The sequence below is a fragment of the Ciconia boyciana genome, chromosome 12 (assembly GCF_034638445.1).
Source record: "Ciconia boyciana chromosome 12, ASM3463844v1, whole genome shotgun sequence".
Taxonomy (NCBI): Eukaryota; Metazoa; Chordata; class Aves; order Ciconiiformes; family Ciconiidae; genus Ciconia; species Ciconia boyciana.
This window is the reverse complement of record NC_132945.1, coordinates 20,164,496-20,190,887: the sequence shown is the minus strand read 5'-3', so window position 1 is coordinate 20,190,887 and position 26,392 is coordinate 20,164,496. Positions and strand designations below refer to the sequence as shown.

The following is a 26,392-nucleotide window of genomic DNA, read 5'->3' as shown; positions in this document are numbered from 1 at the left end:
TAAAAAAAGGCAATCTGAAAGTGTGACAATGTAATAACAAATTCACGAGGGTGTAATCTTAAAATTAAAACCTTTCTCTCTCTACCTCTCTTTCTCCCCCTGACAATTCAGAAAGGCTTTTAAGGCCTGTGACCTTTTAAGCAGTTAGTGTTTGCTAAAAATAATGTAATGGTTCCCTTTAGGATAAATTAGAATTTTGCTCCTATAAAAACAGGTTAGACCACTGGAGAACTTAACATAAATAAAGCTGGTAAATACCAAAACAGTTAACTTCTTGTTTCAATAGCTAATGATATGACTATGACAGCAGACACAAATCGTCAAGAGAAAGTTAAAACTTCTTTCTTTTCTGTTTAATTTCAGTGAACTAAGTGTGTGCAATGATGTTTGAGCATCCATGTACATATAGCTGCATTTTCATTATGTTAAAAAGATAAGAAGATAGGAAGTGGCTTCATCTGTTATGTTTTTCACAGAAGCAGCGGACCTTTGCCACACTGTTCATGCTCACCTACTGGCCCAGGTGGTCCAGGCAGGCCAGGATTACCTGGAGGCCCCTCGATACCTTTTGGTCCTGGAATTCCTGGTGTTCCTGTAAAGTACAGGCATTTCAATCAAATTAAGCACCAAACTGGCTTTTCAGCAGATCTTGAAATGCTATAATCTGAGATGCCATCAGTAACAAATGAGCTAATTGTATCAAGATACTGTATTTATGCTCATTTTGCAAATTTACAGCTGATTAAGGAGATGAATTATAAAGCAAAGAACGTACAGAACCAAAACATACTAGCACAACTGTCCTTGCTGCTACTCTCTAGACTCTGTCTTCTTAATTGTTGAGTGCCAGTGGCCAAGGACACAGTGAGTCTGGCAGTCTGCTAGGAAATTACCATTTTAGAGACAGGTGTTTCTGCTTGACAACAAAGTGAAAGCATTATGAACAGTGGCTGGCTAGTCCTTCCCCAATCCTCTTGTCCTTTCCTGAAAAAGGATCTTAATAAAAATGGTCTTAGTTAGAATTTACACTGGATTCTCACCCCTACAGCATGAACGGAGTGGGAGGTAGGAAAAACAGTCGATCCGTTGCAGTGTGTCTGTTCTGAACAGCATCTGAGCCTGATCAAGGTAGTGTCTCCATACACCGTTTTGACTGTTCATAGTCTTTCAGAGGCATGACATGAAGCCAAGGTTAAAAACTGTCAGGTTCATGGCCAGGTTTTGTTCTCTTCTAAGCTTCCTGCTGCCATGACTACACCATTATAAATTCCCTAACTTCCTACGTTAAAGCAGCTCAAGCATACTTGTAGAACAGCCTTTATTGCTGCAAATGCAGTGTAGGTAAAAACCTTGTTTCTTTAAATTGAGAATGAAAGAACTGACACATACCCATGAACAATCTCTATTAATATTTTTTAGAGAAAAGTGCAAAACCTAATTTCATTATGTTTCAGAAAGAGATTGCTCTTTAGAACATATTTTTAGACAATAAATGCTATTAAAAAAGGCCAGTTTTCCTGATAACACTTTTTTATTGATTCATGAAGGAAAAATATGGAGCCAAACACAGGTATTTTGTGGGTCAGAGAAGGTGACAGTCTGACTGCTGTGGGGAGAGGAGAGCATTAGCTAACACAACTGCTACATCCCCTCAGAGCAGATGAATGATTTCAGAAGGCACTCAAGCAATGCATTCACACACTTACTCTTGCAGTGACAATTCCAACAGCACAAAGCTTAGAAGCAGCAGATTGATAGAAACTTTGAAAGAAGCTGCAGCCACCAATTACCTACTGTGTTTAGATGTATATACCAATATCAGAGGTCAAGAAGGAAAATAAAAAAATCCCGTTCAGAATTACCTGGGAATCCAGGAAGGCCTGGTTCTCCTTTTGCACCTGGATTGCCTGGAAATCCAGGCAAGCCAGGATTTCCAGCTATACCTTTACTGCCTGGACTACCTGGGTATCCAGGCAAACCAAGATCACCCTGGAAAACATTAAGCAGAAATAAGAACCCAGTCTTTGTAAGATGGGTAAGCCCTTCTTGTATGTTCCCAGTCTTACCATCACAAAAAGGTCACCATTATATTGTGTACACTTCTCCTTATATCCAGTTACTGTTAATGATCTCACACAGAAAATTAATTGGAAATAGCAATTGTAAAGATTTTAACAGTTTTCCCCTACAATTTTGTATACAGAGTATCATAGCTTTTCCTCAGAACTGGCCTACATTAAAGAAAAAAGTGTTCTCTTTTCTTTCAGAAGAGACAGGGATTTTTACTCCATGATAATGCAGAAGAAAAAAAGAAATCTGTGGAGCTTTAATCATGCAATGTTTTTACTAAATTAATTGCTGCTCAACATCAACTGTAAGGCATCAGAGAAGGCTGCTAGATATCTGTAGGTCTTTTTGTTACTTTTTTGTGGGTGACAGAAAGGGTGATATAGGTAAATGATAGTGCAAATGTTTTATAGAGACTTAAAAATTTTAAGCAGCAGTAATCATGATATATCAGCTCCTTAGTAATTTATTCTTAAATGCATGTTGTCTTAATTTTTTTTAGAATTAACTACATAGTTAGACATGGGAACGATGATATTAAGTGTATAAATCCCTACCAAAATGTCAGTGGGTGTCACAGTGCAGACTAGGCCACTAACTGAACCCAACTTGAAAGGTCTGGTACACAATCTTCTCCTTTAACCAGATTAAATTATATATAAATATTTTCATCTTTAAAATTAGAAATTTTTGCTCCCACCTGAAAAGAACAAACCACAGTCAACCCTCCTTGTTATTAATGTATTTATATACATATTTACAGTTATACATAATAAGTTACAGTTTAAAGAAAAAATAATCAACACAGAATCTAATTTCCTCATGGAATTTTCTATTGAAGAATTTTCTAAATGTACCTTTGGTCCAGGGAGACCAGGAATACCGATGCTTGGAAGACCAGGGTCACCTTTCTCCCCTTTCAATCCAGGAAATCCTGCAGGTCCAGGCTGCCCTGGACGTCCTGCTATTCCTTGGCTGCCTTTAATCCCTGGGGGACCTGTCCAAAAAATAAAATACAAGTTTTATAAATATAAATAAAACTTCTGCAGTGGTTTAGAGAAATCACTCAAATTACAGCAACTGAACTAGAAAGCACTAACAAATTGACTGGCTGGCTTTGAATACCTAATGTGTTTTTATTTTTAAAAACAAACTAAAACAATTATCTAAAATCTCTCATGGCTTTTTGCATGACATTTCTAAGCTTTCTTTTTTTATTCTTAATTTACACAAATCCAAATATCTCTCTGTAGTATCTAGGCACAATTTAATATTAGAATCCTCAGAAACTGGAATTTTTGTTTCAGCAATCTTTCTAAATAATGGAATTCACTTTCTCCTTCCCCTTTTGCTTGTGTCTGATGTCTGTCTTCTGACAGGTAGGTTTACAGAATCATCTTTTTTCTGAACTTTCACAGAGTGGATCTGAGAAACCAGAAAAGGGTGGAAGTTACAAAATGTAGATCATTCCACTTCTACATCTGTAAGCACTTTAAAGTAATATGTATTTACAATATATTTGCATTTTCTGTTTTAATGGGTATTTCCGATTTCTTATGTACTATTTCAACAAGTATGTATGCAGGGCTTTATGTATTCCTCATCTGCATTGCCATTTAAATATATTATTAGATACTGCACACAAGCGGATCCACCTTTGTAGTATAGAAAAGGAAAACAGTGGCCAAACTGAAGTAAAATACAAGCACAGAAACTAACCTGGAAGGCCCATCTCTCCCATGGCACCTTTTAACCCTGGAGGTCCTGTTGGTCCAGGCTGCCCAGGAGGCCCCATGTCTCCCTTGATGCCTAGGAAAGTTGTGTTTTTAGTTAATTAATGGCAATAATTAAAAGTTTCTGTTAGTCATGTGTTCTCATATGAATATGCTTGTCATCTAATTACTAACGCAATGGATTTGGAGTTGCTTTAGGCCTCATACTGCTCCTACATGCTTTTTCACACCCACTTGTAGTGAAATATTAAACATCTTCAGTTTGTTCTGAGCCAAGATTTCATCAGGGCAACAACTTCTTTGTTTTGAAGATTAGTCTAATGAAATGGGTCAAATAGCAGTCCATGATTTAGTCACCATCTGAAACAATTTAGTACTGGTGTGACTTGGTCTCTCATGACTTGTTCTGCAGAATGAACACATTATCTCTTTCTCATCTGCAATAGGTAGTCAGTAGCTTCTATTATGGAATTAAATGCGACCTACAATGCTCAAACGAGTTTGAGTCCTGGATGGTTAAAAAAATTCCCCAAGCCCAACAAGATATTTAGAGCAAGACCTATATTAGACATAGTGAGCAAAGATTCAATATTTCAGATAATTTGTTATAGCTGTAGGAAGAAGCAGTGCAAAACAGAATTCGTTTTCTTGATCCTTGCAATTCTTGAAAGCAAAGATGTGACATCCAGACAGCCTTTGCAATACATTCATTTGGCCATTTGCAAAGTCCAAGTATAATGACTAATAATATAAGAAATAAGCATATGAAATAGGCCAAGTCCTGTTGGCAGATCCTGCAGTCATGTTGCTTGCTCAAGCAGCAAGCACTTTTCCAGTCATCCTAAAAGCTATCCTAATCTTCAATGGGATCAGCTTAAAACAGCTTTTGGGTCTGTTAGAAGGAAAGAGCTCAAAGCAAGCTGTTTGGATAATTATTTTAAATGTTCCAAAACTGTGCTGCAGCTTTAAGTGTAAATCCCTAGGCTTTGCTTAGATATACCTGGATTAACATCCCAATCCCATGTGATAAAAATGCATGCAAATTTTTACACATCAGAACAGTCCATCTGAGACTTTGTTTACTTACCTGGCAATCCTGGCACACCTGGTGGGCCACTAAGTCCCGGTGGGCCTGGATCACCTGGGAGACCTTGATAACCTTTCTGTCCTGATAAACCAGGAATACCTCAAAGAAAAGATATATTTTATTATTATTACTATTACTACTACTGAATGTTTTCTTTTATCTTAAGAGATGAGATGTACCTATAGGTGAATAAAAATCCAAATAGGGATTTTTTTTTTTCAGTAAATATAATTTGCCCTAGTTTAGCAAACAGAAACATCACAGCACACCAAATATTGCTTCTGGAAAGTTTGAAATTACTACAGAACAGGAACAATATAAGTAAGTAGAGGAAAAAGTAACTTTATGACTAATGCCAATATACTTCATTCAGAAGGGACTCTCTTTTCGGATGAGCAGACTCCATGCTAACCTCTCTATATTCATCCAGATTATTTATGTACATGTTTAATTACATTGCTACACCAGAAGCACTTTGGGACTGATATATCATAAAAAGTAATGCAGGTATTTTAGCAGATTTTTACAAATTCTGTGTGGTTAATATCCCATACAATAACTTTGTGCTGCCCTGCAAGGCATAGTTAAATCTGCCCTCTACAGCTCTTACTTAACAGAGGGGAAAAAAAAGAAAGAAAGAAAAAAAGCGCTAAGTGGATCCTACCTAGGCTTCACAGAGATTAATACAATAGATACATTAGCACAATAATGGCTGGGCCAACATTGGAGAAAGGCATTCTGGTTCTCTCTAGGGTGGAATATTTTTACTTTTCTCAAGACTAAATTAGAGTTCAAAGGAGACATCGGAACACTGGGGAGGGAGAGCAAGCAAGTGAGAGAGAAAACAGACTTGAGTGAACTGAGAAAACCTTCCAGGCTGCCAGCTTCCCAAGTAGAAACACACACAGAGATGACATTTAGCTCAGGGGAGGATAAGCTTACAGAGATACCCAAAGGGAGAATCTGGAGGTGATGCATGAGCAGATGACCTGTACAATTCCATCCTACAAAGCAAAGGCCCAAGGGCCTGTGAGACAGCAGGAATGCAGCCAGCACAGCAGCCATGACAACTATCTCTCATCGCAACACCTACAAGACTGAATCATAATCCTGCTGAAAGCACCTTAGCGCTACTACAATATCTCCATATGCCAAATAATAGTGACAGTTAATGAGCAAGGACATTGCAAACTAACCCTACAGAGTAACTTGGTCATAGAACCACTTAAAAAAAAAAAGCCTAAAATAAGGAAACCTTAAGCCACCTCCATATCCTGAGTTTAGTTTTTTCTGTAAGAAAGAATGAACTGTAATGGATTCAGTTACAGGTCACTGTTATCTGTAGAGGACAAACCACCTCCTCAGACCCACATGCAAAGTTCTGTACCTGGAACACCTGGCTCGCCTTTTTCTCCTTTTGCTCCTAGCTGTTTCGGATCAACTTTTCCAGGTGGACCTGGCAGGCCTGCTTCACCTTTGATGCCTTTCTGTCCTACTGGCCCAGGAGGCCCTGGTGGACCAGGTAATCCATTATTACCTACAGTAGGTACAGACAACAAAAGTGAAAAAAAGCCAATCCTTAAGGTAGGCTAATATATTTGTAATGCTTTTTCTTACATAGGGAGTCCATGATTTATTCATGAAGTTGGAATTCACTAAATGATCAGTCAGTTTATGCAAGGTTCTCCACAGCATCGTAAGCCCTGGAAACAAAGCCGAGCGAGTGGACTGCATGGGGATGTCTGTGTGCTGCAGTCTGTCAGCTCTGGCCAGCCCAGCTCAGAGGAAGCAGCTGTCTGTATGACCCACATCGAGACAGCTCCCAGAGCCCCACCACACTGTGCCACTAGCACAGAGGAGTTGCAACAGCTACAGCAGCTTTGGATTCACAGCCTCCTTGTTCGAGGGAGATGAGCGGGCTTTTCATCTACCAAACTCTTTCAAAATCAATCTCCAACAAGGGGGTTGGGAAAATGTAGATAGAATAGTTTCTCTGTGATACCTGTAGAACTGATTCTGGATGACTCCATAACCCAAAGCTACTGATTTTCTTCTTTCTGCTGCTTAAAGCAGACTTTACAACATACTTCAGAAATATTGCCTTACTTCAACGTCATCATTCCAAAGGTAATGTGTTAAAAATAGCTAATGTTTCATGACATCATTTAAAAAAAAAAAGACTGAATGCTATGGCTTAAAACTGCAAAGCAATTCTGAACATCAGCACTATCAAAAGATGATAACCCAAGTAGATCCTGGTAATGACGATCTAGATGATCTAGATGTTAGTATTACAAAGCCTCTTTCCACACAGGACATGGAAAAGAGCATTCTGCATTCTCTTCAGGGGCAGATAAAACAAACATTACCTTTCAAGCCAGGCAGGCCATTTCTTCCAGGAGTTCCTGGAGGCCCTGGAGGACCAGGAGCTCCCATGACGCCCATCTCGCCTTTGGCACCTAAATGCATTGAATCACCATTGTCATTCTGAACAAAAACTCAAAACCTCATGACCTCAATTTTTACTTCCCTGCATCTCTATGGTATTTATTAACCAGCATATGCATACAAAGCCTGTTTTAAAGGAATTACAAGCACTCAGGTCTTGTATAGATCTAAATCAGATAAAATGACACTTGAAAATTGTGCCAAATTTTCCACACTTAAGTCCTGGGAAGAAAATTTGTAGTGCACTGTTCTTTTTGGTAGAAAGCATACTTATACCTCCAATAAGTTTAGTTCCCTGGTTTGAAACATAAATACTTGTTTGAAAGCAAACTTGAATTTACTGAAAGCCAAAAGGACAATCAGGAATACACTACTTTTCGAATCTTTTGTATCACCCCCTCTATCCGAAGACAGAGATTCTCAAAATTCACTTTTGAGATTTCTATTCCAGAGGGCAAAACAGACTATCTTAACTGAATAGTCTAACGCATAGAATAAGGAAATCAATATTTGAAACTATGTGTTGGATCCAATTGATAGCATTTGTAATTATTTCCTTTAAACAAATTCTATTTCTAAATTGTAGCAGTGACTAGAAAAAAATAATCACAAAATAAATTAGAAAAGTGTCATAACGATGATGATCAAAGTCACGTTTGAAAGTTATGAAACAGAATAACGAGGAAAATATTTGAATCAAGTTACAGGGAAGAGTGGAGTGGTGACAAGGATTTTAATGCAATAAATTTTGTTATAATTGTTTTTAATAAGTATGAGATGTAATGGTTACACGTTATCCAACTTTAAATGGATAGTATAAACATCAAAGCTCATTAAGCTGGCATGCCCAAGCATAAAGAGCATCCAGCTGTAACTACAGTTTGGTCTTTGTCCACAGGTGAAAAATGTGAACTTACCTGGAAACCCAGGTATTCCATCCCGGCCAGGTGGTCCAGGTGAACCCTGAGGCCCTGGGAGACCAGGGGGTCCTGGATATCCTGGGGTTCCTTGGTCACCTGGAGGACCAGGAACGTCGAAGCCTGGAGGACCTGGATCCCCTTTCTCCCCTGGAATGCCCTGCAACCCTAGACAATGTTGTTAAGACACAATCTTTTAGCAAAAGGTAAGGCAAGGCTGAGATCTGTGTGTCTCTGGGCATAGTACTGTAGGAATAGCTAAGCTTTATCTGCAGTCCATTCCTACCACTGATGAAAACCCTGCAACTCTTCTAAAGCTATTTATTTTTTAATGGCTTCCAGGTGTTAAAAGACCATATTCTCCTGAAGAGAAGCATTACTAAAATTTTACCAAGTTGTAGCAAATGCAATTCAAAAAAATCTCAAAAGGAAAACAACAACTCTCTTCAACAACCCTTTAAGTCTAATTAATAAAACAAAAATCCAAGATTGATTAGACTGGTTTGTATTTTATTGTTAAGTATTGAGATTCTTACAAGTATATTTCCATTAACGATTCCATTTTACTACATTCTAAGATAACATCAGCTGAATATTTTTATAGGATAGCAAAATTCTGCATTGCATTACATTTCCCTGAATGAAAAATATGAATTGTCAAAATATGCTTAAGATTGTTTAATGCTAACGATACTGAGCTCAAGGCACTGCTGAAGCAAGCAGACAGCTTGTTTCCCTCCAGTGCACCGTATCAGTGAAGATGCTCATTCTGGAAATGTAGCTGACAAAAAAGGACTATTCTCAAATCTGAAGTTAAGAAAAGGCTTTGGTAAAGAAACCACAGTACCTGGGGAACCTGAGGTTCAAAAGCCAACGAGTTAGAGCTCATCAGGAAGTTGAGACAGGTAGCAGTAAGGAGTTGTAATAGTCGTTAAGTTAGGAAACAAAATAAAGCACATACAGATTAGAACAAAGAAAAAAATCTACCCTAAAGTTACTGAAAACAGGTCTAAGTACAAAGAATACAACACTAATGCAGTTAAGAGAAACCAGACTGCAAGGAAATTTGGAGGTCTTTTTCAAAGCGCAGCCACCACTGTATGCAGAAACAAGAAACTCAGATATTTTCAAATATTGATGGTACATTTTAAAAATAAAATTATTTTTCTCTCTCTCCTTGTCTAGTATTCTCTTCGCAACTGGGGAACAAGATTTTTCTGAACTGTTTCTTACACAAAACTGTTGTTACTAGATACTGGCTTGGACGCCTTCTGAACACCGGAGTATATCCTACCAATCAGCTTCTTGTTGATCAGCATCATATTCTGGTAAATCCCTTCAAATAGGGATTTTCAAAACATGCTTCTTCTTTGTAATACAAAAACCCTCTAAATAATTTTTTTCCATTCTTCCAGTTTTATTATGCAAATTTACAATGTTACACCTATAGAGATAGTATATCGCACGTTACATGCCCTAGCACAGTCTACTGAGATGATGACAACACTGTGCCAAAACCTCATAAATAACTACAAGGGAGTGTTACTCTGTAACAGTGACCCCCGCTCTTGACTGCAGGAACAAATTTAGGTGTGACGTCATGATGTGTTCTTTGTACACTAAAAAGGCAGATCAAGTTTTCTTGACTGCATAGGCTGTAGACTTCCATTTATTTAATGATAAGCATGCTCCTCTTTGGCAGCAGCTTATCACTGCATTAGACTATGGTGTCATGTGCCTGGAACTGCTTACTTTGCAGAGAAAAAAACAGCACCAGAGGATGGATAGGGACTGCACATACTCTGTGTTTAAGGGGTCTCTATCGGCAAGTGTGTGTGGGGGAAGAGATAATAATATATAACCCAGTACTAGGACAAACTCTGTATCAAGAATGGTAGAAATACTTTTTCAAATAGAAATTCATTCTAATTGAATTTTGGATTCTCAAAAATGTAACCGTATCATAATTAGAACAATATAGACAACACAATAAATTCTAAAGTAATTTGTTACATATTCAGAAAAAGAAGAATGTTGAGTTACTGCAAACTATTTGAAGAAATGGTGGTGCAGAAAAAGGAAATTCTGAACAGGGAAATCCTGTCAAGAATTTTTCCAAATTATCTGAAAAACAGAGCCCCAGAAACTTTACCCTAATGTTGCATAAAGGAACAGAATCAAAACAGCCTAGTAAAACAAACAAGGGATGGGAGAAGGGAATGTAAGGCATTTTGCACAAAACAGAGAAATAGCAGTGCCAAGGGAAATAACAAGGACTTCTCAAGTGGGACCTTCAACCAAGCACTAGAGTTCAGAGCCATCATGCATCATGCTGTTAGTAGCCACAGTGATTAGTCAGTACAGACATGAAGAGTGAAAATATAAGCATTTCAGATCCACCAACTCTAGTAAAAATCGTGCATTTGTCAAAATTGGTATTCTGCAGAATAAATCAGTGATCACATGAAATAAAATTCTGGCTAACACCAGAAGAGATGTTACAGGAAGACAAAAGAACATGCATTAGATGAAACATTCAAACCCATACTAATACATCCCACTCCCCCACCCCAAATACACACCTGTGTTGCCTTCTGTTTCAGTTCAGCCTCAAGTGCAACCACAAGTTCAGGACAGTATAGTAAGCACAGTAAGCCAGGCAGAGGACCCACCTGCTGGCTCAGGGAACTTCTGTGCACATTGTCCAGACCCCTTCTGTCCCTAGCTCTTAATACTGGACACATTCAAGGCTTGTTGGTGCAGTGACCACACATTCCTTTCCCCACTGGGAAACTTGTGAAAAAATACACTTAATCATGGCCCGCATTTTATGTATGTGAGTAGAACTCAAACTCTATGGGCCTACTTACTCAAGTGCTTGCCTGCCTTCAAATTAAGCACTTTGCTGGATCTCAGCTCACAGTTTGTAAAGATCTGAATATGATCAACCAATCTGTGACCCATGGTCTTACAGCTGGCCATGAATTTTTCAGCATGTATTGTGAACAATGCCAATCCCAGTGCTGGCATACAAACAAATTCAAAAAGCGTAGCTCACAAACATGCAACGTAAACAGTCACACAAGCATGGCAAGAACCAGATGGGTTTTGAAATGTTTCAATGGCAGGCATGCTCAAGTCCACAGAGAATGTTCTCACTGTGGTGACTGCCACATATTTGCAACATCAGGAGTTGGTGCACAGCAAGCCCTTTCACTGAATAAAGGGGAAAAGGAATTTCCCTAAACAAATTTTGTGAATAGCATTATGTGGCGTGCATGCACATGTACCCTTTGTGCACAGAGATGGAACAAATTCATGTCTTCATCAGTCATCAGACATTTTAGACAAAAGACAATCAAACTCCCCTCAGAGACTTATTCCTAATTATCACTATCCTTAGATTCTACTTTGTCAATCTACTTTAAACCTATCAGGACTCATAAAACTTGTTCGTTTCACAGAAAAAAAAGCGTGTGAGGGAATCAGGAACCCCAGAACTCAGAGGTTTCTGTAAGAGGAATTCTAAAGCTCTTTTCCAGGTGTGCCTGGTTTCCAGGCTTATGACAAGATGAATGTGTATGACCTCTTTTACTGACACACTTTTGTTAAAACAGTATCACATCACTACTTGAAGAACATTTTCTCTTCTACAAAATAATGAACCAGCTAGTTTGGAATACTCATGCTTTATTCCATTCCACACTAACTGAGTTAAACTGTGTTTCAACTTCCATTCAGAAAAAAAAAGTGCCTAGCCACATCAGGGAGAGCCTGAATTACTCCCTTGATTTTGCACTCACCATGTAAGCAGAGGGAGGACAAATAGCATTGTATAGGGGATTGAGTTTGTCTGCTTTTTTTCCAAACCAGAAATTAATTTTCTAGATAATAATGTAAAAAAGTTATTTAAAAATACCTCTCACCCAGTGAATTTGGAATACAGTTTGGTAAGCTAGAAAACTGCTTCGGAATTTAAGAAGCATCTTGCTATTTGAAAGCAATGTAATCACAGCACAGTACAGGCAGCTAAAGGCAGCTTTCCTTCCCTTCTCTATCCCCAAAACCTCTGCACTGACATTGTGCTCCCTTCTGTCTTGTCCTGAAGAGTATTGTAATAAATCTCTTCACCGAGATTTTGTTACTATCTGTGCACAATACTTTCTAGAATTTCTGCTGAGGCTCCAAGTCTTCTCCAAAGTGGGCTTTTACACCCTTGAGACCTAAGTTGTGCAAATGGCAGGGCTGAATGTAATTCCACTTCTGATTTCAGTAAAAAACATGATGTACCAAGTTTTGCCTGCTTGACTGGCAACACAGGCAAGTTAATAGATGTGAAGTCTCTTTCTTTCCTTGCCTATCTCTTCAGTGGGACCTTCAGTGTCCATACACCTGCTTGGTGTATGCCAGAAATAACCTAAGGGTACAATTCATGTGAGTTTTACCTGGGGGGCCAACAGGACCCGGAGGTCCTGGAGATCCAGGTGGACCTTGACCACCAATGCCAGGGATGCCTGGTGGGCCTGGGAGTCCTGGTGGTCCACTTGGTCCAGGGTCACCTAAAAGAACACTCTTGTTTAGTTAAATAGTGAACTCAGTTCAGAGATACTTGCTTTCAGAAGCAGAGTGCCTGCACATTTTACTTGAAATCTCATCCTTGCATGCAAACAAATATGGATCTGACGCAGAAAAAAACACACTTCAGAGGCTATTTCCGAAAGGCAGAGATTTATCTTCACTCTGTGTGGAATGCATGCAGTTTACATTTCTAGGCTACACACACAGAGACATGTTATTGCATCATAATCCACATCAAACTCAACAGATGCTCTCCAGCAAACCAGGCATGCTCTGCAGTTCAATACAGACGATGATTAACAGTCGGAATTTGTGAATTGCTAACCCTCTGCCTGTTGAAGCACAGTGCATCTAAATGACAATTATTCTATTGAAAAAGTTTTACCCCCACGTTAACATGATTTGTCTTTAGAATACAGACTTTCAGATACTGACCCATAGATTGGTATTTACTATCTTGCTTGCTTGTCTTTTGAGAACACAAGCTTCCATTTACACAGGTGTCTCTGCTTTGGAAAAATGGACCCTGAAGCAATTGCTCTAAAGTCAGCACTGCTTGTATTTAACTGCCTTATGACTCCCAGCATGTCTACATTTTTTGAAGTTCAATAGGCAACAGAAAAAGGGAGAGTTCTCCATACCTTTGGGTCCTGGAGTTCCATCAAAACCTGCCCGTCCTGGGAGACCAGGGTTTCCTGGGAAGCCAGGATCACCTTTAGGTCCTTGCACTCCTTTTGTGCCTGGTGGTCCTGGGGGTCCAGGTGGTCCTGGAACTCCAAATCCACGATCCCCCTGTAACAAATTAACAATTTTTTTTAAAGGGTTTTTTTTAAGTTTAGCCTCTCCTAAAAATGTTAAAGTAGCAAAGAAAAAAATGTCCACCATCTTAGAGTTCAATTTCTTTTTTCCTACCCTCACTCAAACCTCAAGTAGAGAATGTGACCTCCCTGCCATCAAAAGCCGACAACAAGAGGTGAAAATCCTCCCCACCAACTTCCCATTGACGCAGAAGAACCTCTAAGAAAGTGAAGCTTTATATTAAACAAGCAAACACAGACCTTCTGTCCTGGGAAACCAGGTGGTCCAGGAGGTCCATCTAGACCAGGGCGACCTGGAGTTCCCGGAGCTCCGGGGGGGCCTGGAGTCCCTGGGAAACCTACACATGACACAGAGGTTAGGGCAGCAGAGGAGAGGACACCAGAGAGCATTAGAACAACTCTTCCAGAAATGCTTAGGGGCCATGAAAAGTGATCTCTGAAAAGAGGTTCTGTGCTAGCTCAAGCATACTTGAGGGGTATCCGTTTGGCTGAGATAACTTTTGAGTATACTGTCTTTGCCACACAGAATCTCTGGGACTCCTCTCAGAGGAGGGCACTCCCCATGCTGTGCGCTCTAACAAAAATTACAAACAGTTCACATTAGAAACATTAACAACTTGAGGCAGCATTTGGAGATCATTTATTGATTCAAGCTCAAACATTCATCATTTCCCAAAGTTTTACCCATTTGCTTTTGTGTCTTTGGTTTACTGAAAAATGTAAGCTACCATGAAGGAGCAGTACAGTGAACAGAGGCTCAGCAGGTTTTTTTCCCCGATACTTCTGAAACTATTATAAAGGTGTATAAATTCAAGACAAACATTTTTTTAAAGGATTCTAGAGACAGAAATCAAATCACTAGGAAAAAGTCAAGAGACACAACCCTCTATGTGCCCTCTTCCAGCCAGTACAATACAGTAACATGGCTGTAAACATACCTTTTGGGCCTGGTGGACCTGGAAGTCCAATGCCAGGAATACCTGGCTCTCCCTTTGCACCTGGGATGCCTGATAAGCCACGCTGACCTGGCTGACCAGGATCTCCTGTAAAAAGAAAATCAACATAGTTATCATGCATCAGTCAGAATAAAAAGCTCTTGGAATTCCCTGGATATCTAGTTGCTGCTTTACCTGGAAGACCTGGGTCACCAGTTCTTCCTGGAGGACCAGGGGGGCCAGGAACTCCTGGTTCTGTAATAGTTTGGCCAGGGTCACCTTTTGGACCTAAACCCAAAAAGAATAAATATGTATCATTCAGTAGGAGTTTCTTTTCTGTTTTTCTTTGAGCAGAAAAAGATGCTAGCTACATCCCAAGCTTACAGAGAACTTAAACACCAGCAACACTTTACCCAATAGGCTATCTGCCCCTGAGCCCCATACAGCACTTATAGGCTTAGAAGCATTGTTTAATGTTAAGGCAGTTTTCTTGAAATGTTATTTTTTTTAGCTTCCTCCTAGGTACCATCACATGAATAGTATTTTCCATAGCTGACACTAGCACAACTTGATCAAGATCTGTGTAGTTGACAAGAAAGTAACAAAAGCAAACTTGTTCAGAGCAAACTCTTGTTTTCAAAAACTGTTGTAGTTGCAGTATTATTAAGCATTAGCCAGATGGTAGTTACAATGCATTTCCACTATAGTCAGTGGAGAAGGAGAAGCTTCTCTAGAGGTCAGAGCAGAAGGGTGAGTCATGTGCCTATAGTAACGTAGCACATAGCACAAATTCTGCTCACTTTGTGATTCTATGATGACCTTCAGTAAGGGAGCTTATAAATACTAGGTCTTACAATGCCTTTGGGAAAAGCTTAAAAGTGGCATTATGTTCTGAGAACTATCCGGAGCAAAAGGACAAAACTTGATTTTACAGCTTTTCTTCAATAGCACACAGAGACCAACTCACCAGGAACTCCAGGAGGCCCTGGACGGCCTGATACACCTTGGATGCCCTTTTCACCAGGTGAACCTTGTGGACCAAAACCAGGAGGTCCAGGAAGTCCTTTATCTCCAGGAAGACCTGGTATTCCTGGATCCCCTGGAATACCCGTTTCTCCTTTGAATGCAACACTGCCCTGAAAAAAGGAAGAGCAGAATGGGAAAGAAGAACATGTATTTACTAACAAGGGAGTGAAGTGTTTCATTGCTTCTGTTTTGCAACTCTGGCAGTTTCCATCCTTCTAGCTCTCAAAGCCATTAGCTACCTACATCGTACTAACATGGTAGAGATAAGGTCTAAACGTGGCTCCTTAATTCTTCACACTACATAGGTGAAATGTAGACAATGGCAGAAGGGACCATCTGATGCCACCCAAGAGAAGTCTCAGCTTATTTTTAGAGGCATTGACAGATTCAGGAAGTACCTCTCTATATCATCACTAAATTGGCATCTACTGAAGAGAATTACTGTGTTAGTCACATTCAGAAAAAAGTGCATTTGCCAGTCCTCTTATCTGCACTGTGTCAAATGCATCCAGGACTTCCCAAAATATCTGTCCAATCAAAGACAGCATAAAACGGAACTCACAGGTTCCCCCTTAGGGCCAGGTAGACCTGGCAGTCCATCTCGTCCAGGAGTGCCATCTATGCCAGGAAGACCTGGAGGTCCTGGGAAGCCAGGGTCTCCTTTGTCACCTTTCATTTTTGGAGAAGTCAGGACATCTCCCGGGTCTCCTTTAGGACCAGGTCTCCCAGCAGGACCGGGGGACCCTGGGAATCCCTGAGGGGGAAGAAGAAGAAAAAAAGAAAAGGCCTTTTAGTTTTTCTTTCACTCCCTCTCTGAGTTTGGCACAATATAAGAATCATGAATTCAAGCTAGTTATGGACAAAAAAAGAAGTATTAGACAAGAATTCATATCTACTAGGCACAGATCTACCAAACATGCAAGACAAATGAGACACTGTTTTCCCACCAGAACATAACACCACCACTTACTGGTGGCCCCACAAGGCCAGTTAATCCAGGAAGCCCCTTTTCACCTTTTGGTCCAGGAAAACCAGGAGAACCTGAGTAGTGCAGAAAAACATAAAAGAAAAACATAAAACTGTAGAAGCTGTAAATATTAAGCATGCTGTTTGCATAAGGTAATAGCTAAGTTGTTTTAAAACCAGGCAAGTTTTAGCCTGTTTTATTTTTTTTTTGAGAGCTTGATTTTGAGTAGAACAAAATTTGCAACTCTAAGTTAAATCACTTGTGTCAAAAAATGTCACACTTTTTAAAAGCTCCAGCTCCTCTATCATTTCAGGAATAGCAGGTAGTAGAAGTTAATTTCTCTCTTTCAGTTAAATCTATAGCAGACCATAAACCTTCAATATGCAGAATGCTTGCAAGTCTGTCTTTGATCAGAGACTTTTTTTGAAAGACTAGATTTTCAAAAAATGAGTGATTGTTTTACATGTATCCAGCCTGTTTCTTCCTAACACTCCCCAACTATGCAAAATAGGATATGCACCAACTATAGACTGGAGCTGACAACTGTGCATCTGAATTTGTACACAGTACACAGATATATCATCAGCATTTTACACAGATACTCAGATACAAAAGTGACTTTATAGAATATATTAAGCAAAATAGTGAAGATTACAGCCTTACCTGGACTACCTGGAGGTCCTGGTGGTCCTCTCTCCCCAGGAGGCCCAGTTATTCCAGTTCCTATGCAATTGAAGCATGTGTCTCCTTGATCACCTAAAAAGATTTGCATTGAAAAAGCATACTTGAGCATCAGATCTTAGAAAACTTTAAAACAATTCAGAATAACAGCGATGGTTTCCTTGCTACTGATCTATAATATCAAGTCCAAAATGACTGTTTTATGTAATTATATAATTGCTTAAATATTAGAAGACTTCCCCCATGAAAGCCAAACTGAAGCTTTTTGGTTGCTAGGAGTCAGACAACCAATATAAAATATGATTAGAATTTATTTAGGATAGTGCAAAATAAATTAAAACAAAAAAAAAAAGCTTTCAATAATGAAAAATAAAGCTGTGGACTTTTTTTCTCAGCAAAAGAGTCCTCTTCTAAAGTAGGTACTTGACACTTCAAACTACAACTCTAAAACACATATATCGAAATCCCAAACTTTAATTAAACTCCAAGAGTGCAAAATAAATACTGGGAATGTTTCATTAAAAAAAAAAAAAAAAAGAATGGTTTCAAGAAGCTTAGGAATTTCTTTCACATACAGACTTTTCTGACATTTGTCAATGTAGTATTTAAGCACTTCATTTAGGTTAATTAATTAATCCTTACAATCTCGATGAGAAAGAGAGAATTCTGTTTGCAAGGAGTACAAAATTAAGTGAGATGCCCAAAGTCATCTAGGATGTCCATGGTTGAGCTAGGAAAAGATTCTCACTTACCCATATCAGCATCCTCATTGCAAGGTTGTCTTTTTGGAAACAAGGATACACATTAAAGATGTCTTTCTTTTGCTTACCAAACAAACTAATTGTAGATTGACCAACTCAAATTAGGAATCTTGCATTTATAATTTCAATGTTGCTTTCCATAAAAACTGTCAAATTTATTAATGAAGTAAGTATAAAACTTTTCCACATAGAGTTGGCAACTGCTGTTACAAAGCACTTAGGTTCTGTCTACCTGGGAGGTACTCATAAACCTGAAGTTCCATTTTACTCTAATCATGATGCATGCTAGGCACTAGCATTGGTTGTACCCTCAGTCACTTTGAGATTCCTGTGCTTTAACACTGGATGAGGGACTATCTTACGCCCAAAGAAAACAGCTTTCTTACTCAGAAACAGAAAATATCTCCACTCAACCCTACTGGGAAGAGACACTGTTTATCCTTATTTAATGCAGGCTTTACACTGTTTAACAAGCTTTAACAAAAAGAGCAAAAACAAGATAGCCATGACACCGCACCTTTTTGGCCTCGCTCCCCCGTAAAGCCCTGTTGTCCTGGAATTCCTGGAGGACCTGGCGGCCCCTGCTCACATAACCCTTCACCTAAGGAGAATCGGGAGAGGTTTAATGATCAATTTGTGTTAGACTGACAGCAGCACTGAATACATGTATTCAGTATAAAAATGTACTTCCTAGTATTTGCATGGATATTCTAGTATGCCCACACAATCACAGACCAAACATTTTGGCAATTCAGAGGACTGCTAATGAAAACCCACCAATGTAATCCAAACTCAAAAGGAAACAATCAGTGATATTACACAACAATCATCAGTTCCCCTTCACAACCTCAACTATCTCCCACTGCTTCCCACAGCCTACACACTTCCACTTCTACACTACATTCTGCTATTCAGCCTCATATCATAAAAGCATGTGTATGAAATATCATCAGAGTGAGGGGACTTAAGATGCCAATGCCATCTAGACACTAAGTTCCTCCCTGAACTGTGGTAGCCCCTCTCCACTACAGCTTTCCAGTTCTCATATTCCATCTCCCATTGCCTACTTCCCTTATACCAAAAAGGAGCTAAGAGCCTTCATCCAAAGTGTCCACTCCCATGCTAATTTTGTGTGGTTTACACACTAGAATATTTATCAAATTAAACTGGAATTCTGTGAAAAATTAGTCCTTTGACTCTCCTGGTATCACAACTCTTAGTAGGGAATAGTTCCTCCAAGCATTTATTAGATCATACCATGAAAGCTAAATTTACTCAAGACAGTGTCAAAGTGGTTACCTCCTGCTTTATGCACAAATTTTAATGTAGCTTCTATTAGTTGGATTAAATAGGATGTAACATAAATTAGAAAAAGACTTAATTTTGCACATCTGAGCCAAATCTGCCTGGCCCTAGAGGACTGTCATTATTGTGTGAGTTAGCACAAAGGTCCCTCAAGTCTGACAAGACTTCTTATCCTCCAGTCTAGCTGAATCTCACAGGTGAGCCACAGCAGGGCTCACTTGAGGTAGAAAGAGGCATGATAAAGCCAGACTGCAGCTCACACCATTGAATTCCCAAATTCTGTAATTGTCCTTAAGGCTAGAGTTCTCCAACAAATGTCCTGATTTGCAATGGGAGTGACTTGGAGAATGTATATGAATAGGTTGGAATCTCATGGGCTTCAGCTGCTGATAAACTACATCTTAGGAGGTAGAATTAAAAAAAAAATAATAATTAAAAAAAGAATTAATGTCAAAGCTGTTCAGCCTCTTCTACTTGCTGTCTATGTGGTCATCACTTACCAGGAGGAACTGATGGTGCAGGTGGCCCTGGCGGACCTGGTGGTCCTGGAGGTCCTCGTGGTCCATCAAGTCCTGGTTGCCCAGGAATAGAAACACCAGGTAAACCTGGATCTCCCTTCTGTCCTCTCTCACCAGGTAAGCCAGGTGGGCCAGGAGGTCCAACAGTAGTGATCCCTAAGATGGGAAGAACTTAGTTCCTTGATAGCTCAAAGGTTTCAATCAGTTTTTTGCAAGGATGACAATGATATACGATGAATAACATGCTACAGATAAGATTGTCTTTCCATGTAAGTACTCCATAACATTTCTTTTATGCAATCAAACTACACATTGATATGCAGTGTTTGACATATGTACATTTTGCATTTTCAGAGATTTTTGTTTGAAAAATTGACCTGAGACTCAACGACTAAGTTTACGAAGGAAAAAAAATAAAACAGGACTAATGAAAGGAAGTACTGACAGAAAAAAGAACATTTACAAGCTGTAACATTAGAATCATAATGTTCTCTGTGCATGTATTAAGGCAAATACAGGTGTCACTGCTCACTCCCATTGTAGACTCAGATCATCTCCTCCTTTAGTACTGGCCAATGTACAGCAGGGACTAGGTTTGATGGCCAGGTACCAGACTTCTGGTACACAATACTTTCTCTGTGTAAGGCAATGGATAATGTATGTTATAGGTAAGTGATATGAGATAAATTACCCCTAAGACCGTTCAGCTAGTACCGTTTGACAGCCTTGATGATTAGCATCCTCTGTTCACCATAGCAGGGGCAATGAATGTTCAGAATTCCTCATATTATCCCCATAAGCTAAGGACTACCCTTCAAACTCAAAGGTAACTCTAAATAGTTCTGCCTTCACTTTCTGCTCAGTCCATCTGTCAAAAGGAGTGTGAAAAGACTGTGAAGCTAAATATCCATTCAGACATTTCAGCATACAACTTAATTTAATGCTTGCACTCCTACCTGGAGAACCTGGCAAGCCAGGTGGGCCCGGCCTACCAGAGAATCCACGCTCCCCTTTGGCTCCTGGAAGTCCTGGCAATCCTTTGCTACCTTTTGGTCCCACTGTTGCATCAATGCCTGGTCTTGAAATGACCTGTAAATGTTTCATGTTCATGTGAAACAACTTGCCAAGAAAAGAGTCACTGGAATGGTAAAGAGATGTGAGGGAGGAAAAGTTCAACATACTTTGAACTTTACACCAATGACAGGATGCTTTTCCCGCTCCACTGAATTACCAGGTAAAACTCCAGTAAAGAGCACTCCCCAATAGGAAGCACTTTTACTGCCAAGCCAACATGGTTAGAACAGGCTTCAGTGAAGCTGACTCAGTTTCTGCTGGTCTGAGGTTATAGTCTAGCCTTGTGTTTGTAACCTAGCAAATCCTAGAGCACAGAATCTATCTTGAAAGAAGGAAACAATCATTTCTATTAATGAACATATTAAATCTTTACTGGTTCTTTTATTTTTATACCTGGAGATGGGACTCACAGTCACCCAAGAACCATGATGAGACAACACTGTCAACCAAATGCAGAAAGAGAAGAAAGGATCTTTCAACTTACAATTCCAGGAGGACCAGGGGGACCAATGTCACCTTTTTCACCCTACCAATGAAATTAAGAGCATTTTTTTATACTGTGCATTAGTACACGGAAAGTTATTGCAAAGATTCCTCAACATCGTGTCAGCATAGGCAATGCAATTAGTACTCAGCCAGAACTGAACTCAGTGATGGCAGATTTTCAAGCTACTATAGCAATAATGACAAAAAACCTGGTATACCTTTTCACCCTGTCTTCCTGGAGCACCGTTTATTCCAGGCCCACCAGGTAAACCCTTCAAGAAAAGAGGAAGATAATCACACTCAGATCTTCTCCATTTCAGAAGAAAAGCTTATAAGGAGTCTGCTTAGATTAGAAATGTATGAGGTACTCACATCCCTACCAGGCTGACCAGGTTCTCCATCTTTGCCAGGCTTTCCCTTAAAAGACATAAACATGTATTGAAATAAAATGCTTCAGTGGTGAAGAATTCTTATGGAAATAGTGTTAGTTATTCCCCATTTTTCAATAAACCAAACTTTCTCTAGAACGCAATCCTTGTGACAAATACCTCAAAGATAGCAACCAACTATAATCAATGGAGTTATCTAAACTGAGGTTTTCATTTTGAAAACCAGAGCACAAAAACATGACAAGTCTCAAAGAAACATTGTGCAAATACAGCACAAAATGATCTCCAGTTAACTATTACTGATTCATTGTGCTTAATAACTCCCTTTATTTTAACATTAGAGAAATCCTTTATTTGGAAAACAGATTCTAACTCTCTAAACACTAGAACTTTATATTTAATTAGGAAATTAGTATAATGTGACCAGTGAAATTAAATACAAACATTTTTGTGTTTGAATTTTAACTATCCTTTAAACCAAATGCAATTTTCTGAAGAATAGTATCAACAGAAATATAAAGTGCAATTCTGCTCAAAGAAGTGACTTCTAAAAACCATATATACTTGCTGAACAGATTTGTCATTGCTACAATAAAAGTAGTGCAAGCTCCCCTTTACTCCAGACCATTCAATGGGCAAGACAAATCGAACTCTATTGTTAGCATTACAGAAGCAGTATGTATGGGGGACACCTGCTAGAACATAACTAGAATAGGTGATTAAGTTTCACCACAGGGCCAAGATCAACTCTCAATCACCAAGAAGTTGCTAATAAGACCTCATAGATATAGTGTATTAGAGTATCATGTGATTTGTGAATTCTTTATTATTAGTGATGAGTTCTGATTCTCAAAAATGAGGTTTTAAGATTTCCTGTGAATTTGCAGAACTACCTGTTTGATTACATATACTGACATTTTTATGAGTATATCTGAAATGGGTTTGAGCCACACAGAATCATATGGAGCCCTAAAAGGCAGCTTTAGAGTAACTTAATCACAAAACTGCACTTTTAAGTATACAATATGCCCAAATTCAGAGTAATAAAAACAAACAAAAATGGTGGTAAACAAGCTTTTGGCAAAAGGCATCTGCCATGTCCCCTCAGGACTTCTGTACTTTTGGATCTTTGCAAATTTATGTGGTTCCCATTTACTTTTGCAGAAAGAAGCAACTTGAAAATACAATTCAAAAACCACTCAAAATACAATGAGAATTTTGACTTTGTAAATCTGCCTTGTTTGTTATTTTCCTTAAAGAAGGCAAATCAAAGCCCTCCTATAAATCTCAGCAGCTAAGGAGGATTTTATCTAGAATACCAAACATTTGTTTCCATTGCATTTATTTCCTATGGAAACTGGAAAACCTATTACCAAAATGTTTCTAAACAGTGTTTATATATTGTCCATATATTGTCCAATTAACCTGAGCAAGACTTGTGTCTTGGTTTTCAAAGGGGTCCATTATGTTGATGAAACTATGGGTTCGGTAGCTGTGAAAGTGAAAATACAGAATGCTTTGAGCTGGTAGCAGCTTGTCTTTTCTTTGCTGGTCCAGCCCATGTTATTTTCATACTATTTCTTAGCACTTCTATGATCTTCCTCAGCTTTTCTGAGCTGTGATATCCAAGTAAATTTAAATTCCAGGATGGATTTGAGTCTAGACAGGAACAAAGTGACTCATGCTATCCCCAGATGCAGCTATCCTGACTCGTCCCCTCCCCAGATAACACATAAACTGAAGTAGTCTCTTGGGAAGTGACAAGTGGACTTTTGGTCTTAATGCAGTGTTCAGAGACTTGGTTTCTTGACTCACCTCACAAGTAAACCCACTGAGAACGAGTTTACATAGACCAGCTTAAATAGATACCAATCTCATGCTGCTTGGCAACCCAGTACATAGCAAACTGAATGAAGACCCTCTCTAAAAGGAAACACTAAAACTGCTGCTTCAGTCAAGCAGTCCAACAACTTTGAAGAAGGTTTCCACACGTAACCAGAAAACATAATTCAAAATAGTTTCTCCTGCCCCCAAAACTAAGATCTACATGTAGATAATTCTATCAGAAAGCACTGAGAGATCCACAGCTAGAAGCACTTTTATGAATCAGATGTGTCATCTACTAGTTTGCCAGGTTATTGAAAGGGAAAAAAAAAAAAAAAAAAGTTGTCTCTTACCCAGAGGCTGACGGCCCCACCTGAATTCAACATTTGCTTAATTCTCAAAGATAACACTGATTGGAAAGATAAATGTTTGGTTAAACAGACTACTTACTCTTTTGCCTGGTTCTCCTTGCTCACCTTTTTCACCTTTTACGCCACCGGGAAGACCCTGGACACACAAACGTCATCTTAAACTGAGCCCACAAGCCAGAGTAGAATGAATTTACAGTTCTGATACAGATGCAACAAAAAAGAACTAAAAGAGGACTACTCACAGGAGGACCTTGTGGCCCAGGAAGTCCTGGTGGGCCTGGATCACCTGGAATACCCTGTCAAGCGTGGGCAAAGAAAAAGAGGATTAAAGCCATCACTCCCTAGTAGCTCAGTTGATTTTTTTTAAAAAATAGAATCTTTTTTTGCTGTCATTCAGATTTCCAAGTACTATAAACAGTAAAGGATCATATTTATTCTTTCTTTGTGTGGAACTTCAAGTGCATCTATAAATTTTATTAACTGCTTATCCTGTTTATTTAGATGATTCACTCCACTAAGACACAACTGCCTCCTGCGTGCACTGCAGCAGCTGGTTTGGTGGCCTGCAGCTGCTATACAATAATAAAAAGCAGGAAGAAAAAAAGGAAAGAAAGAAAGAACAAATGCCAGATCCTGCTGAAATTATAGGAGTAACAGTCATTAGATTACTGGTAATTGCTGAAATTGTGAGGCCATCAGGATCAATAGTGTGTTCGTGAGAAAAGTATCACAGGATCACTGTGTTAAAGTTAGGGTTTAACTAAAGTTAAAGTTAGAGTTTCTATTTTGTCTTGTTACACCTTTGTAGAAGTTCTTAAATCTCTTCACCATTAACCTAAAGAAAAGTTACAGGCTATTGAATCCATAAAAGGTTTCTGTGCAGAGTTTCTGTTATTTTCTTGGAGGCCTCCCAGACTTTTACAAGCCCATCCATACACTTGATTTTTCATTCAGAGGTCATAGGTGGAGGTACACACCAGAACTTCATATAACGTTGAAATTTTTTACTGATTGTGTACAAAGCATAACCTTTGCTGAAATAAAAACAAATTTTTAAACTTTGAAAACATTGTTAATGTTAGTCAAAGGCAATGCACTCAGACTGTGTTTGTAAGTCTTAGTGCTTTAAAAGGAATGTAGTTACAATGCTTTTATTTTGTACATTTGTATAACTTAATGCCAGTATAATTAGTCCTTCAGAGATCCCTGATGACAGAGGCAAATTACTCTGACCCTAATAAAGTCAGATGAATTTTTGCTTCAACTACAGCGTGGTCAAAATGTCACCTTGTGTTTTCTTAGAACTATAAAGACACACAATGCTGCTCTTCACCTTCTGTCCTACCATCCAGTAAAACAGAGACAAAACCAGAGATTGAGACCTTTCTAGGATGACTGCACATTGCAAATGTACATCAGTGGATAGCTCTAGGAAATGCCTTAGTGGTGCCTAATGTTCTTCTGAATGGAAGGATAACAAATGGTTTTGATCAAGATGAAGGGCAGAATTGTCCTACACCCTGCCAAAATAAAATACTGCTGCGTACCAAAGCTTTCTTCTCTGACACATTTCCCAAGATGAAAAGGTGGAAAGCAAGGAACTGATCCAAATACAGAGGGAGGAAACTAACAGTTTAAAGTTTAAAGCTCACTTACCACAGTGACATTTGCAAAATAACAAGAGCATAAGAACGATCACTCACCACTCTTGCCTCAAAGTATCTACCTCAACTCTTCTATTACTCAGGGTGGTATTTGAGAATACCACAGAAACTTCAAATAAAACATGAAATCCAGGCACCCATGATCCTGCTGGTGCTGCTCAGATTGTCTATGACTGGCACCCAGAATCAAATGGTACTGTGAAATGTTCCCCAGTGAAGAAAAAAGGAAAAAATGTAGTAACTTCAAAAATGGCAACTCTTCCAAGGACTTTTTGACATTTATGGGTGGGGAAGGATCCATACAAATCAAACCAACAGTTTGAGCTTACTATTATATTATGGCTTCACATTTACTTTTGAGAGGGCAGAAACAGGGAAAGCACTTTATTCAGACCACAAGGAAGAAAGATCTTGGGGCATCACTAATGACAAAAAAAAAAAAAAGGAGGGAAAAAAAAGAAAAAAAAAAGAAATTGAGTTAAAATTTTTGAAAGACCTCTTCACAATGGATGACATAGCTGGTTAATTAATGGGAATCTGAATCCCCAGAGAGCTTTGAAAATCCCAGTCTGGGTCTTCCAAGGAATGAGAATACTGTAACTGCTTTTACTGTTACTGTGAACTTCACTTAAAAGAGTTTCTTAAGAATAGTTATTTTTACTAAGGGAAGTAACTGACCTAACGTGACTGGCCTGCCTTCTATTAAAGGAAAAGTACTCAGGTCTGAAACAGTTGGTACTTTG

At 39.0% G+C, this 26,392-nt stretch overlaps 1 protein-coding gene across 1 annotated transcript in view; it reads right to left on the bottom strand.

Moving 5' to 3' along the window:
• COL4A5 (collagen type IV alpha 5 chain) overlaps positions 1 to 26,392 on the bottom strand; it is an 89,873-nt gene that overhangs the window by 17,528 nt on the left and 45,953 nt on the right. The window contains exons 14-38 of the mRNA XM_072876693.1: positions 24,228 to 24,281; positions 24,065 to 24,121; positions 21,774 to 21,818; positions 21,620 to 21,673; positions 21,400 to 21,441; positions 20,798 to 20,930; positions 19,824 to 19,997; positions 18,536 to 18,619; positions 17,240 to 17,332; positions 16,580 to 16,650; positions 16,172 to 16,363; positions 15,551 to 15,719; positions 14,779 to 14,871; positions 14,587 to 14,691; positions 13,889 to 13,986; positions 13,472 to 13,622; positions 12,698 to 12,811; positions 8,253 to 8,420; positions 7,257 to 7,346; positions 6,275 to 6,424; positions 4,888 to 4,986; positions 3,787 to 3,876; positions 2,925 to 3,064; positions 1,863 to 1,989; positions 512 to 592 (exon numbers count right to left, since the gene is read on the bottom strand). Of these exons, the coding sequence (XP_072732794.1) occupies positions 512 to 592; positions 1,863 to 1,989; positions 2,925 to 3,064; positions 3,787 to 3,876; positions 4,888 to 4,986; positions 6,275 to 6,424; positions 7,257 to 7,346; positions 8,253 to 8,420; positions 12,698 to 12,811; positions 13,472 to 13,622; positions 13,889 to 13,986; positions 14,587 to 14,691; positions 14,779 to 14,871; positions 15,551 to 15,719; positions 16,172 to 16,363; positions 16,580 to 16,650; positions 17,240 to 17,332; positions 18,536 to 18,619; positions 19,824 to 19,997; positions 20,798 to 20,930; positions 21,400 to 21,441; positions 21,620 to 21,673; positions 21,774 to 21,818; positions 24,065 to 24,121; positions 24,228 to 24,281 (2,674 nt within the window). The remainder of the gene's footprint in view (positions 1 to 511; positions 593 to 1,862; positions 1,990 to 2,924; positions 3,065 to 3,786; positions 3,877 to 4,887; positions 4,987 to 6,274; positions 6,425 to 7,256; positions 7,347 to 8,252; positions 8,421 to 12,697; positions 12,812 to 13,471; positions 13,623 to 13,888; positions 13,987 to 14,586; positions 14,692 to 14,778; positions 14,872 to 15,550; positions 15,720 to 16,171; positions 16,364 to 16,579; positions 16,651 to 17,239; positions 17,333 to 18,535; positions 18,620 to 19,823; positions 19,998 to 20,797; positions 20,931 to 21,399; positions 21,442 to 21,619; positions 21,674 to 21,773; positions 21,819 to 24,064; positions 24,122 to 24,227; positions 24,282 to 26,392) is intronic.